Source organism: Phocoena sinus, chromosome 12 (genome assembly GCF_008692025.1).
Source record: "Phocoena sinus isolate mPhoSin1 chromosome 12, mPhoSin1.pri, whole genome shotgun sequence".
NCBI classification, from domain to species: Eukaryota; Metazoa; Chordata; class Mammalia; order Artiodactyla; family Phocoenidae; genus Phocoena; species Phocoena sinus.
The window spans coordinates 13440184-13453283 of record NC_045774.1 but is presented as its reverse complement, the minus strand read 5'-3'; the positions used below and the strand labels follow the sequence as shown (position 1 = coordinate 13453283).

Genomic DNA, 13100 nt, shown 5'->3' with positions numbered 1-13100 from the left:
TGATCACCAGCACAGGTCTAGTTACCATCTATTACCATACAGCTGACCCCCTTCACCCGTTTCACCTACCCTCCCAACCCCCTTACCCTCTGGCAACTACTAACCTGATCTTTGGATCTATGAGTCTGTTTTTGTGTTATTTTGTTTATTAGTTTCATTTTTTTTAATTCCACATATGAGTGAAATCATACAGTGTTTGTCTTTCTCCATCTGACTTATTTCAGTTAGCCTGGTATCTTCAAGTTTCATCCATGTTGTCATAAATGAATTTCATTTCAAAAAAGGATTTCGTTCTTTTGTATGGCTGAATAGTATTCCACTGTGTATGTGTATACTACATCTTGTTTATTCATTCGCCCATCTATGGACACTTAGGTTGTTTCCATATCTTGGCTATTATGAACAATGCTACAATGAAAGGGTGCTTTAGATATATGTATACATTATGTACATTACACATATGTATATACATACATGGATATCATACATAGTATATACTAAAAGTATATGTGCATATATATACACATAAATATATATACACACATATATATATTTCCTAATACAAGTTATTGAAAACCAAAGACTTAAGAATATTAAGGTAAACATGACTTCTTAAATATCTTCCCAAATGGGAAGCTCTAGACCAGATGTCTACGGCTTTTCTGTGGCCCTTCTTTTCTGTGAAGGACCAAATAGTAAACATTTTAGGTTTTGCAGGCTCTACGGTCTCTGTCACAACTACTCAGCTTGGCCATTGTAGCACAAAAGCAGCTGTAGACAATACATATGTGGTAAGCATTTTCATGGTCCAATAAAACTTCATTTATGAGGCCTGAAATTTTACATTTCATATAACTTTCAAACAAAGTATTTTCCTTCTATTAACATTTTTCAGCCTTTAAAAAATGTAAACATCCTTCCTAGCTTGAGTGACAAAACCCAGAGAGTTGAGCCAGATGCGGCTCACAGCCAGTGGTTTGCAAAACTCTCATGTAGACCCTCAGGATGACCCTGGCAAACAGTGGACAGGTCTCAGGGCTGAGTGTGAGTTTGGCTGAGTTAGGCAGGCAAAGCTGTCACATCAAGACGCAGAAGAGCACAGCTTCAGCTTATCGTCTTTAATAAGGACCTTCTATTAGCTCTTTTCACTAAGGAAAAAAGGGTGACTCTGGCTTTCTGCCTATTTTCTGAGCCTGAAAACCCCTTCCATCTGATTTTCCTACATTCAGTATGTTTTAGTTTAGAATGCCAGTCTTCTTTCTCTGCCTTTGGTCCAGTTGGTGAAAAAAGGAGATGCCAATGTTTTTATGAGGGTTTTTTTTTCCTTATCTGATCTTTTATCATCAGTAATGGTGATAACAACAGTTACAGAAAACCACCAGTCCTTAATGGAAAGAAAACTTAATCAAGATCAGAAGACCTAGGTTTCATCCCCTTTTTGTAACTACCACCTGAAAATTACTTAAACTCTCTGGACATCAGTTTACTTACTTGTAAAAGAAGGGTCTTGGAGATCTGTTCTAGTTGTATGAGCAACTGGTTCTTCTTTTTATAAATATCATTTTAATGAGAAGCCTTAAGGTAGGAAATAAGTTCTGCTAGAGATGTGGGAACATTATGGAAAGATATGCCAAAGTAGGGGAAAAAGCAGATTTAAACAGTAAATTCACATTTGTATTTTTGTATTTACTGAGTTTTATAGTAACAAAGTATTCAGAATAAACTCAGCTATAGTAGTTTTTAATATGTTTCTTTCTCTGGAAGATTCCATAATTTATCTGGATAAAGAGCCTCTGGTTTACTTCCATTTCCTTGAAAGAAAACAGAAGAAACACATTTTTAAAAAAATTTCTGAAGTAAGGCTTTTCAACCTGAAGATGGTGCTATGATCCCATTTTGAAATTCAGTTTTGATTTCTAATTTAAATTCATAGGAAAAAACACAGTTCTTTGATTTAGTTTATTTGTATTCAGAGGTAATAAGTTTTAATTATTTCTCTTTATTTTTGTGTTTTATTATTATAATGGGAGGAACTGCCTTCACCATTGGAAAACCTACTGTAGTCACTCTGTGTGAATGCTAAGTACTTGCTTAGACCAAATAATAATCAACTTCATGTCTGTTTTTCTTTTAGATTTTTCTGCTTACCTTCAGCTGTGGGTTCCCTGTGACTCTCAATCAACTTATTTTGCTGTTGCTGTTCTCAGATAAAATTGCTTCACTGGGAATTAGGTGATGAAGAGCTAAGGATAAAAAAAATTCCATGAGAATGATTTCAACCTCTAGTTTGTAATTATCAGGTAAAAAAAGATTTCCTGGAATTAAGCCACAGGAACTCTGGCTTAAGTCAGAGCTGTCAGCTGGGAAACAAATTTCCAGACGTTTTGAAATTTAATTCACTGAATTTTTCTTGTAACTGGATTAGAAAATATGATTAAGCAAAGCAGGATATTCTTTTACTGGATCAGTCTGACTTTGAATGAAGGAAATAGATACTGAAATCTTAAAGCAGAAGAAAGAAAGGGGGCTTTAGAGCTGTTACCCCTTGAGGGACTTACAAAGAAAAATATAAAAGAATACACACCCTGGCCATTTTTTTTTAAACAAAAGGGAGAGTAACATTTTACTTTGTTGCCCATGAAATTGTTCAGGTAGCTGCATTTTTACCTTAAACTCTGATGCTAGGCTACTTTGAATTAAAAACCCACAAATAGAAATTAAGTGTTTATCAAAGTACTCCGTAAATGCTTGCCAACTGGTTCTTTGTAATCGCCTGTCAAGTGACTGTGCTGGAAATATTAAAAGCTGGTACGCATGTGGTGTGTGTTCAGGGATATATATAATTCCACACAGTGCAAGACTTTAAAAAACTGATAAATATAATGTTCAAAAAGAAAGAAAAAAATGAACCTTTGGGACTATCCAGTACGATGATTTTTTTTTTGGGGGATAATTTGAGGTCATGTATGTGAAAATGCATTAGGAATTATGACATTTTTATGCTAATGTGAAACAGCAGTACTGCTACTATTCTAAGCAACAGTGTGTATATTACAGTATCTTAGAGGCTTTTTGAAAATTTATCCAGGGACTTGTTTCAATATAAAGAAAAAGTAGTAATAGAAAGAATAAGGAAACTTATTTCTGGATGCTTTTAAAATTAGGATAGATCTCAAGAAAGATTAAGTCAGGATCTACATGAATAGTATAAAAATAAAAAGGCTTTAGGACAATCGATGCCTTATAATAAAGGAGAATTATGTTTGTAAGCATATGAGCCTAAGTATTTGTTGCTTTCTGCATCTGTTCCTGCACATAAAATTCTTATTTTCTGAAGGAATTCCAGTGACCTTGGCCATAACACTAATCTGTCTTTTATTTCATTGCTACTCATTAGAGATGAAAATATTTCACATTAAGCTTGGTACCTTTTTTTTGTTTAAAGGAAAGTAAATTTCCTCTTTATAGCTTACATCTTGAAGTTACTCACTATAAATTTATATAAATCAGGCACAATGACAATTTAATAAGAACTTCAAGTCCTACTCATCCCATGAGAATATTACTGTGACGTCTTTCAGAGAGCTTTGTGATTGCTCAGCCCTGCGCCTAAGCCCTATAAAATGATGGGCTTTGAAATGCTGGTCAGGGTAGAGTGAAAAGCAGTTGCTGGCAATAGTAGCCAACCCTCAGCCAGTACCAAGTTCCGGTTCAGCTCTAAGGGCAAGAGCACCTGGTGGAGACTTTGTCGGCCTCAAGGGGCTTCAGCACCTGAGACAGCTCCAATATTCTCCTTGGAACAGAAAGCTCCCTAGGAAAACTACTGAACAAGGTAAGTGAAAACTTTACCTTTCTTCTTTTTTTTCTCCCCCTGCCTCTGGAACTTTTCTCAGGATATATTGAGTTTTTCTTTCTCTTGAAAAAGAATTTTACAGTGTTCCTCCTTTACAACAACAAAAATACAGGTTTGTAAGTCACCTGGTAAGTATAGAAGTGCCTCAACTTCCCACATATGAATGGGTTTTCTGAATTCTTTAGTTTGAAAATGCTTTACCTTGCTTTTTCTTTTACTCAATGCCCCTTTAAAAATAATGTGTTAAAGTAGGGTTTTGGTTTTTTTTTTTTTTTGGCTTGTATATAAATTTTTGACAGAAGGTTCAGTGGATACATTTGTTTTGGAAGTTTCAACTTGTTTTTTAGTGCTGTTCTTTCTATTTCATATGTTAGTTATGTGAACTTAAAAAGCATTTATTTTCCTCTTTAAATTTAAATGCTGTGAGTTTTACAGACAGCACAAGAAACAGACATCAAACTCCTAAATTTCTATTTAGAAGCTATTTAGAAATGAAATGTGTAAGTGTATTAGATGTAAAAATATACAGGCTTTGTATTTAATATATTTTTCCTTTTATTTCAGTGGTAATATGTGGTTCAATGATTTTTTTGTATTAATTTTCACTACTAATTGAGTTAGTTTGTTCAAAACCAAACTCTTTATGGAGATTAAGCTCCATGTTAATTGTAACATCTACAATTAAAAGAGGAAAAATGTATATACAAAATAATTTTATAAGGATATGTACATACATATATACATACATTATTAAATAGATGACACTCCAGTTTTATATTAATCAGATACTAAAAACTTAGAGTAAAAGAAGAAACTTTAGCTTCTTGAAGTTGTTTCCTTAGTTAGAAAAAATACTAGACATGGATGTTACAACTCTGTTATAAGGAAATTGTCCCTATAGTTACTTCCAGTACTGTAAGAGTATTGCATTCAATATATGCTTGTGCCTAGTGAGAGACAGCAGTTGAAAAAGATCCTAATTTTTATTCAAACACCATTCACACACACAAAAACCTTTTTGATTTAAAAAGTAATCATATTGCAGTTTAACTCTTTCTGTATGATGAAAATTACTTTTTCTAAACTCTGCAAGAGCCTTAAGACATTACTGCTAGACACTCAGAATGACCTTACTGGAACATCTGTGGTTGGACAAGCCGATGTGCTTCTCTCCCCTTTGAGGTGCAGAGAGATGGAAGCGAGAAGCAAACCCCAGCTACTCCTGGTCCTGATATTTTTCAGCGTGCTTTTCTCGCAGACCCTGGCATGGCCTCTTTTTGGAGCACCTTCTGCTCTAAGGTAGGTTCTCTTTCAATTCAGACAGTTGAACATTCCTTCTCCACGGAAATGGGAATTTCCTATATGTTATTTTGGACAGCTCAATTTAAAACATTAGGTATTAGTTATTTAAGTCTGTTGGTTGACATGTTAAGCAAGTTTTTTTCAACTTCAGGTCCACATGATTATTCTGAGTCTTGGAATTCACTCTCAGGGCCAGACAGACAGTGTCAATGACTAGTTTTATGGGTAGCGTGGATCACATTTCCGAGCAAGGCAGAAGGAGGGTTTGACTTTCCTTTCATTCGAAACCAGTTTTAGATGAGTAATGAGCTATTCTCCATTGTCATCTCAGTTCAGTTCAGTTTCTGTTGGAAAAATAGGTGTCTAGTTGCCTACCTCATTTTAGTTCATTTTTTTATCATAATGTAATTTTATTTCATGTTCATAGAGAATGACAATCTTTTATGGGATTATGTACTTTATATGTTCCCTTCCCATTATCATCAAGAATAAGCAATTGGTGATTAAGAGGACTGATTTGGAAAAATGAACTGATCCCAGGAAGTAAAGAAATCTGGATTTGCTCCTTCATACTTTTATTAAAGTGAAAATTTGCAGCATAATTATACTTTCTATTAGTTCATCAACTAATTCAAAATTGGGTTTAGTTCATTTTTAAGATCAGTTGGCAAATAATCATAAGATGAGTAGTTGATTAGTGGAATATGCGTAAAATCATGTTGGACACATTAGGCAGAATCAATTTGTCAATATTAAGAATTGTGGGGTAATTGATCTACTGAGACATCCTCCCCCAATGAATGAATTTTAAGGGACTTGGTTTTTTATCGTAATTCCTTAGTTTTACTGCTCTTTATGTTGTGTTTCATATTTCAAGTTCATACAGTATAATAACTCACCTTTAAAGCTTTATCTGAAATAAATTTATGCTAAGGAAGGAGACAGTAAATGGAAACTACATTAGTTTCCTTCCAGTTTACAGGGACTACTATATCTAAGCACAAATAATCACTTCTTTGCTTATTTTCTTATTCCTAATTCTTTGTTCAAGGTAGGCTTATGCTCCATAGAGTAAATAATCTCTTAGCTGTTAGTGGTTCTCTGTGAAGTCTGTTTAAAGCCAGATCATACATTGCTTTGATAATTAAATAGAATGAGTCTATCTGAATGGTTATATCACAAGAGATGAATAATCTCAAGAATGCCAAAGTTTGCATTGATTGCTAGGCTTCATACTCAAAGAGGGCTGCTTGTTACTGTCTACCAGCTACTGCCTCACCAAAAAATACACAAGTGCCCGGCAGGCGACACACTCCTTAGAAGTTTACCCCAACAGTGAAAACGTGCACACACATAATTTTAACAGTGTGCTGTTGTTCAAAATGCGCATTCATTCACAAGTATAATCATATTCCGTGTCTATAGAGAGATGTCTCGTCTATGCTTAGTCTCCCAGTAAAGCATTGTATATCTCTTATTAAAATTGCGTTACTGTGTGAGAATTGAAACAAAAAAGCTCGACAAAATTCATTGAATTTGAGTAACTATTCAGAGATGGAGAAAGTCTTCGGACTTGGTCAATACATAGAAATACATCGCACCAAGGTGGATCTTTGAAACAAAGTTTAGGGACTTAGAGAAGGAAAGATAGTTAATACTCAGCTCTTGAGAGATGTTGAGACAAGTAATACTGACCATCAACAAATACATGAATTGCTCCCAATTTTCATATTGAATATAAAAAATTTTCCAAAGTTTCTATTTTGCATAAACTCTTTCTACCTGTGAACTTTGCAAAGTGAAGCTATTGCCAAGGAAGTGTACTTTGCTTCATGCTCTGAAAGACTGAACTAAGTAGCTCTTCTGGTACATAAAGCCTGTAAAAGTTGTATGGCATGTATTTTATGGGGTAAACAGAAATTCCACTATTTATACTCTCGTAAACCATAGAAGCCATTAAATCAATTATGCTATCCATATATTGTGAATGGGTGATATATCCTAAGATTTTGAATAACTCATTTCAAATGTTTGTAAAACCATAAGCAGTAGCTTCTGAGAAAGGAATGTATTACACTTTACAGTATTTTTTCCTAACAGGGTGGGTGACAGAATACCTTTTGAAGGAGCAAATGAACCTGATCAAATTTCATTAAAAGCAGACACTGACGTTTTACAAAATGCATTAGCTGAAAATGACACACCTTATTATGATGTATCCAGGTGAGTTCATTTTTATTGTTTTATTTTAGAAAATGCTTTTTTGAAATCTAAACATTTTGTTTTTGTGTCACCATGAAGCTACTCTCACAGCATAGCACTACAAGTTTCCATGTGTTATGGCTTCATTCAGCCTGATTTGTTGAAGTTCTTGCTGCTGTACATGATTTTCACGTAGAGAGGTTGTAACAGGCCAGGCTGAGCAACTCATCCACTTATATTCTGTTGCATAAATTTTTAACATCAGAAGGTGTGCCAATTCTTGTAAAACTATAGCATTTATAGCATTCAAGAGTTTCACCTCTGTGTAAAGAAAAGGTGTCTAATAATAAAAGCTATGCATTTCACGGAACCATTTGTCCAGAGCAGCATTCCAGTGTAGACAGGGTAACTCTATACAAAAGACAAAGCAAAAACTATTTCTCATTTGGATGGAAAATTTGGTTGATATGCTCTGTGATCCCTTCTATCTTAAGAGATTTTGTTTCCAAATATTTTGGCAGAAGAAATAGCAAAAGCCATAAGAGGATTTTTTGCTAAAATCAGGAGAATTTCCCTTTGCATATAGCTTTATTCAGAATAGAAGAAATAAAGCACCATAAATAAATAGAAACTAAATATATTTTCCCACCAGTATTTCTTAGGAGAGAATTAGTTTTATAGGTTCTACCAGAGAATATTATTTTAATATTGAGATATGCTTCTAAAAAAGCTAATTTCTTTAATTTTTCAAACTGTAGGGCTGGAAATATAGATAAAAGTCATTAGAATAAGTCAATAGATTATATTGTTTATTGGGTTGTTAGAAAACCTCCTTTTGGATTTAAGTTTACATGAGGAGCTCTCAAATAAGTTGATGTTTCTTTTGTATCTAATGAGCCAAAATGATATTTTAGCAAACTATTTACAAAATAATGACTATTCTTTCTTCCTTGTTTCAGAAACGTCAGACATGCTGATGGAGTTTTCACCAGTGACTATAGTAGACTCTTAAGTCAACTTTCTGCCAAAAAGTACCTTGAGTCCCTTATTGGAAAACGAATTAGGTAAAGAGAGTTTATTAGTTTTTAAAAACATGTTATGATTATTAAATTTGACAATTATATTTTCACTGTAAACAACTAATTTTCTTTATTTGAAATGGATAACTCTTGATAATGTTTAATTTAGTTATCAAATAATTTATATTCTTCAATAAAATGTACCAGGCCCATGGATTAAGAAAAGTTTTCCTAGTAATATCATACTCATTGGCTCCAGACACACTTGTTTTTCTTAAATAATAATCATTTATAAATCTGCAAACAAACTGAACTAGACACAGTAAAAAATAAATAAGACATAGTACAAACTGAAGCAAATTTTAAGGTTAACCTTAGTGTTTGTGTTTTACTTCCTGCTCAAAGCAAACATTGGAAGATTCTGTCTTTAAATGGCCAATAACTGAATATGTAGAAGATACTACTCAGAGTGGCATAGCTTCATAAAGAAGTATTTATTTTTTAAAGAACTTTTCCTTCCAATGGCAGAACACAACTTCAAGTAGTCCCCATTTTTTTTTTTTTTTTGATAAATTATTTGCTCAGTTAGGACAGAATGTGTCTAAAGGCACTCCCAGTAAAGGCCAAAGTATGTTGGATTATTCCTTGCTCCCCTATCCTTAGGCTTAGATGCATTTTTCTTTCAGTCTTTTTGTGATAGAAAATGAGTTGGGTGTTGGAATTCATTTTTATCTGACTCCAAGAAATTCAGACCTTTGGTACCTTTATCATTTCTTGTTAAAATTATTTGGTCTCCTTATTCTCTCATTTCTTAGCAACAGCATCTCAGAAGACCAGGGACCAATCAAACGCCACTCAGATGCAGTCTTCACTGACAACTATACCCGCCTTCGAAAACAAATGGCTGTAAAGAAATACTTGAACTCAATTCTAAATGGAAAGCGGAGGTAAAGAAACAGAGAGCTTGCTAAAATGAGAAATTGTAAACGACTTTCAAAATAGAAGCTGCAGGGCTTCCCTGGTGGCGCAGTGGTTGAGAGTCCGCCTGCCGATGCAGGGGACGCGGGTTCGTGCCCCGGTCTGGGAGGATCCCACATGCCGCGGAGCGGCTGGGCCCGTGAGCCATGGCCGCTGAGCCTGCGCGTCCGGAGCCTGTCCTCCGCAACGGGAGAGGCCACAACAGTGAGAGGCCCGCGTAACGCATAAAAAAAAAAAAAAAAAAAAAATAGAAGCTGCATATGGAGATGTCTCTCTCTCTCTAGCTCTGAAGCAGTAGTTCTCAACCTTGGCTAACATTAGACTACCCTGGAGAATTTAAAAAATACTGATGTCTGAGCCTAACCCAAGACCAAGTGCCAGGAAACTAGTGGTTCTAAGGATGCGGCTCTAGACCCTGGTATTTTTTAAGAGTTCTCCAGTTGTTTCTACCGTGCTTCCAGGGTTAAAAAGGATGACTGTAGAGACATCTAGTCTGAGTCTGGGAACAGGTTTTATCAAAAGTGCTGATTTTTAAAACATGTAAAGGGCAGTCAACTAGCAATTTGGTACCACATGGAATTCCCTTTACCTGCATATTTAATATCTGCATTTTACCGAATTAAACCATGAATTATTTTGTCTTCTCAGATTCAGTAAAACCTATGTCTCTCCGTGGTGTGTAAATATCGGAGCACAATATATAGGACATGTGGTACTCTCTCTTTTTATTCCAATTATTTTTGTTTAGATGGTGAGTATGAAGGACAATTCTGTTCGGGTGAAATCAGGCAAGATGACTCTTTTTGCCCACCAGATTATAATTCTGTAAGAAAACTTTTAGACACTTGAAGATTGAAGAACCATTCATAGGTAATGACTCACCTGAAGGAGAATTGTTTAGCTCTTAGTGCACTTTACAGAGAACCTAGAACAACCTGGGTCACACATCACCTCTCCTTTAGAAGCTTTCTCATCCAAGAGCCTTAACATGCACAATTCTCTCTTTCTGGTCTGCAGCAGTGAGGGAGAATCTCCTAACTTTCTCGAAGTGATAGAAAAATGATGAAAAGTTCTTTGGAGCAAAGCTGCTGACAGCTTCCCGGTGGTGAGTATCACTGTGCGTTATTATATTCTAGTAGCAATCATCTAACTATTTAAGTAGGTAAGAGTCACTTGGTGAAAAACATCTTAGAGTTCTCTCAGTGAGACCTCATCTAAGAAGGACGCTTCTATCTGAAGTGGACCCCAGCTTAGTAAACAGCTTGAAACGATTCATGCAGTGTTCTGATAGCATGAGAGAGAAATCTCACAATGAGTAAACAGTTTGGTATCTCCTAGCTTCCACAGACTCATTCCTATCCTTCTGATGAGATATGAAAAAAGGAGACTGACTCACACTAATGAGAAAAACTGGCTTTCTCTTTGATAGTCAAGCCATGCTGCTTCTATTAATTTAAGGTCTAGTCCCGTGATTGACTATTAGCGTCTCATTTAATTTAAGTATAAGGAAATACCATAAAATTACAGCGTGGCTCATTATTGTGAAAATACCAAGAGAGTCTGGGTCTCACTGTGTTTCTTAAAACATAGTAAACCTCATGCAGTGAAAGTCAAATTTAGCTTATTTTACCTATGAAGTGAATGTAGGTACAACGACTCTAATAATATTCACTGTAAAACATTTTTTGAGTAGAGAAAACACGAATAGATTTTATCCTTTGTTAAGTGATAAGATTGTTATCAAAATTGTTTTTATGTGAACATGGATACACGGCATATTTCTTTCCTGAGTTACATTACTGTTTACATTAGCTCATAAAATATTTTTATAATGCTTGGTAAGCCTTTAATGAAATTTTATAGCATCACTATATCAGGTTGTCAAAAATTTCTCTAAAGGACTCCAAATAAATACTTTTGGTTTTGTGGATCCTATGGTTTCTGTAACACCTGCTCAACTCTGCTACTGTCACATGAGAGATAACCTGTAAGATACATGGTCAGGGGTGCTATATGTGCTTATTCCTCACCATGCACAGACATTTCAGAGAAACAAATTCCTCAAATGCTCAAAAAAGAAAGTGAGTTACATATAGCTTCTCGAAAAAATGTTTATAAAAATAAGGTTTTTCCAATAAATTAAGAAATACAATAGGCACTACAATATAAAGGAGGATTAATTACTCTGTCTTTTTATGAGTTTCCATCCTTCATTCTTTGCCTTTTTGAATGGGTGACATTGGACAAATTCTTTTAACAGGAAGTTTTGTTGGTCAACCAGTTGTGAAAATTACAAATGGGTAATTATTTATGACTAATTAGAGAACCCCTTCACATTCTGGCTTCCTTTGCAACAATAAGTCCTTTGGAAGAGTCTCTCTTGATATCCCAAAACGCGATCCCCTCTCAAAAGCTGCCGATGAGGGGCTAGGAGAAATATTTATCAAATGAGTGGAGAAGTAAATGAAAGTAAGAGGCTGTAAATAAAAATGTTTTCATGCTTGAATCACCATTACTTTCTTTTTCAGAATTCTTGAAGGAAAACGATAAGCAAAGTAATTCTGAGTTCTACATAAGTAATTCAAGAAAACAACTTCAATATCAAAACCAAATAAGATATGCCGTGTTGTGAATGTTGTGATTTATTTTACTCTGATGTAGTAACTGTGATGTTTACATTGTAAATATTATTTGTGAGTTCTAAAATTTGTCTTTAACTCATGAGAATCCTGTGATTTCATATGCTGTGTATCCTTTCTAACAAAAATATATTTAATGATAAGTAAATACTAAGTTACTTCCAATTATATGAGGCTTTTTGGAAGGGTAGTAATAGAGCAAAATTGATGTGTTTATTTATAGGACATACTTAACTACTCAAAAGAGTGGAGCAGAGAATCAGCACATCTAAATTTGAATGTTGAGCAGATAGGATGCTGTGTTAAATAAACTTCAGAGTGTCTAAGAGAATACCAAAAACAAAGAGACATTCTTCAAAAAAGATTTTCAGAAAATGTTGTAGGTTTCCGCATTCTTAGGCAGCATTCATTTTGAATGAGATTTTTACATCTCTCAATTTTGGATCTCTTATTGCCAAAAACTCTCTTCAGATCGAATGTTTCAGTTAAGGAGAATGGCCTCTACTTCTGACACCGGACTTTTCATTTATGCTCGTGTTAAGTATGTGTAACATGTAAACTGAAAGGAACATTTGTTTTTCAGTGATAAATATTTTTTCCATAATCTCTCAAATAATGCTTAGGTCATATCAGCTTTCTTCAGTGAAAGCACTTTTGGAGAAACAACTATTTTTCCAAAATGATTGTAAGAAATTAAATATAGAAAATAAAGACCTTTGGTTATCATTGCATACACTGTCTATTGTTTTGATTCTTTTAAACGATGCAGCAGTACTTCATTTTAGCTCTAAGTTTCCAGGAACTAGATAGTTTTTGTGATGTTTGAGGTAGGATTATGTTTGATTTTGGGTGTGTCCTAAACTAACTGTGACTTAAATAAGAGAGAAATTTCTTTCTCATACAAGGCCAGAAGTAAAATGTCAAGGGTTGGTATGATGGTTCTGCTCCATGAAGTCCTCAGTAATCTAAACCGCTTCCAGATCACCCCTCATTTCCTAGGACAAGGCTCTTTTCTTCATGATCCAAAAATGCAGCTAGAGATCCAGCCATCATACCCACATTTCAGGCAGCAGGATGGAGGAAGGGGCATGGAAGAAAAGGGAACAA

The 13100-nt window shown here is 34.8% G+C and overlaps 1 protein-coding gene across 3 annotated transcripts; it reads left to right on the top strand.

Moving 5' to 3' along the window:
- Positions 1-3655: 3655 nt before the first annotated feature.
- VIP (vasoactive intestinal peptide) lies at positions 3656-12724 on the top strand. 3 transcript variants are annotated; one of them, XM_032651508.1, is made up of 7 exons: positions 3656-3836; positions 5046-5152; positions 7256-7378; positions 8317-8421; positions 9192-9323; positions 10372-10459; positions 11883-12724. In XM_032651508.1, the coding sequence occupies exons 2-6, from the start codon at positions 5046-5048 to the stop codon at positions 10415-10417; spliced, it is 513 nt and encodes a 170-aa protein (XP_032507399.1). In that variant the 5' UTR covers positions 3656-3836; the 3' UTR covers positions 10418-10459; positions 11883-12724. The 3 variants fall into 3 exon arrangements, with proteins under 3 accessions (XP_032507399.1, XP_032507400.1, XP_032507401.1); XM_032651509.1 differs by having other exon boundaries at positions 3710-3832; positions 5042-5152; positions 11883-11910; XM_032651510.1 differs by having other exon boundaries at positions 3790-3832; positions 5036-5152; positions 11883-11910.
- The last annotated feature ends 376 nt before the right edge of the window (positions 12725-13100 follow it).

Excerpts from the sequence above, each read along its gene's own strand:
- VIP (XM_032651508.1), top strand. The coding sequence starts at position 5,046 with ATGGAAGCGAGAAGCAAACCCCAGCTACTCCTGGTCCTGATATTTTTC. Across the intron at positions 5,153-7,255 it reads GGAGCACCTTCTGCTCTAAG|GGTGGGTGACAGAATACCTT; the intron begins GTAGGTTCTCTT and ends TTTTCCTAACAG. Across the intron at positions 7,379-8,316 it reads CCTTATTATGATGTATCCAG|AAACGTCAGACATGCTGATG; the intron begins GTGAGTTCATTT and ends TCCTTGTTTCAG.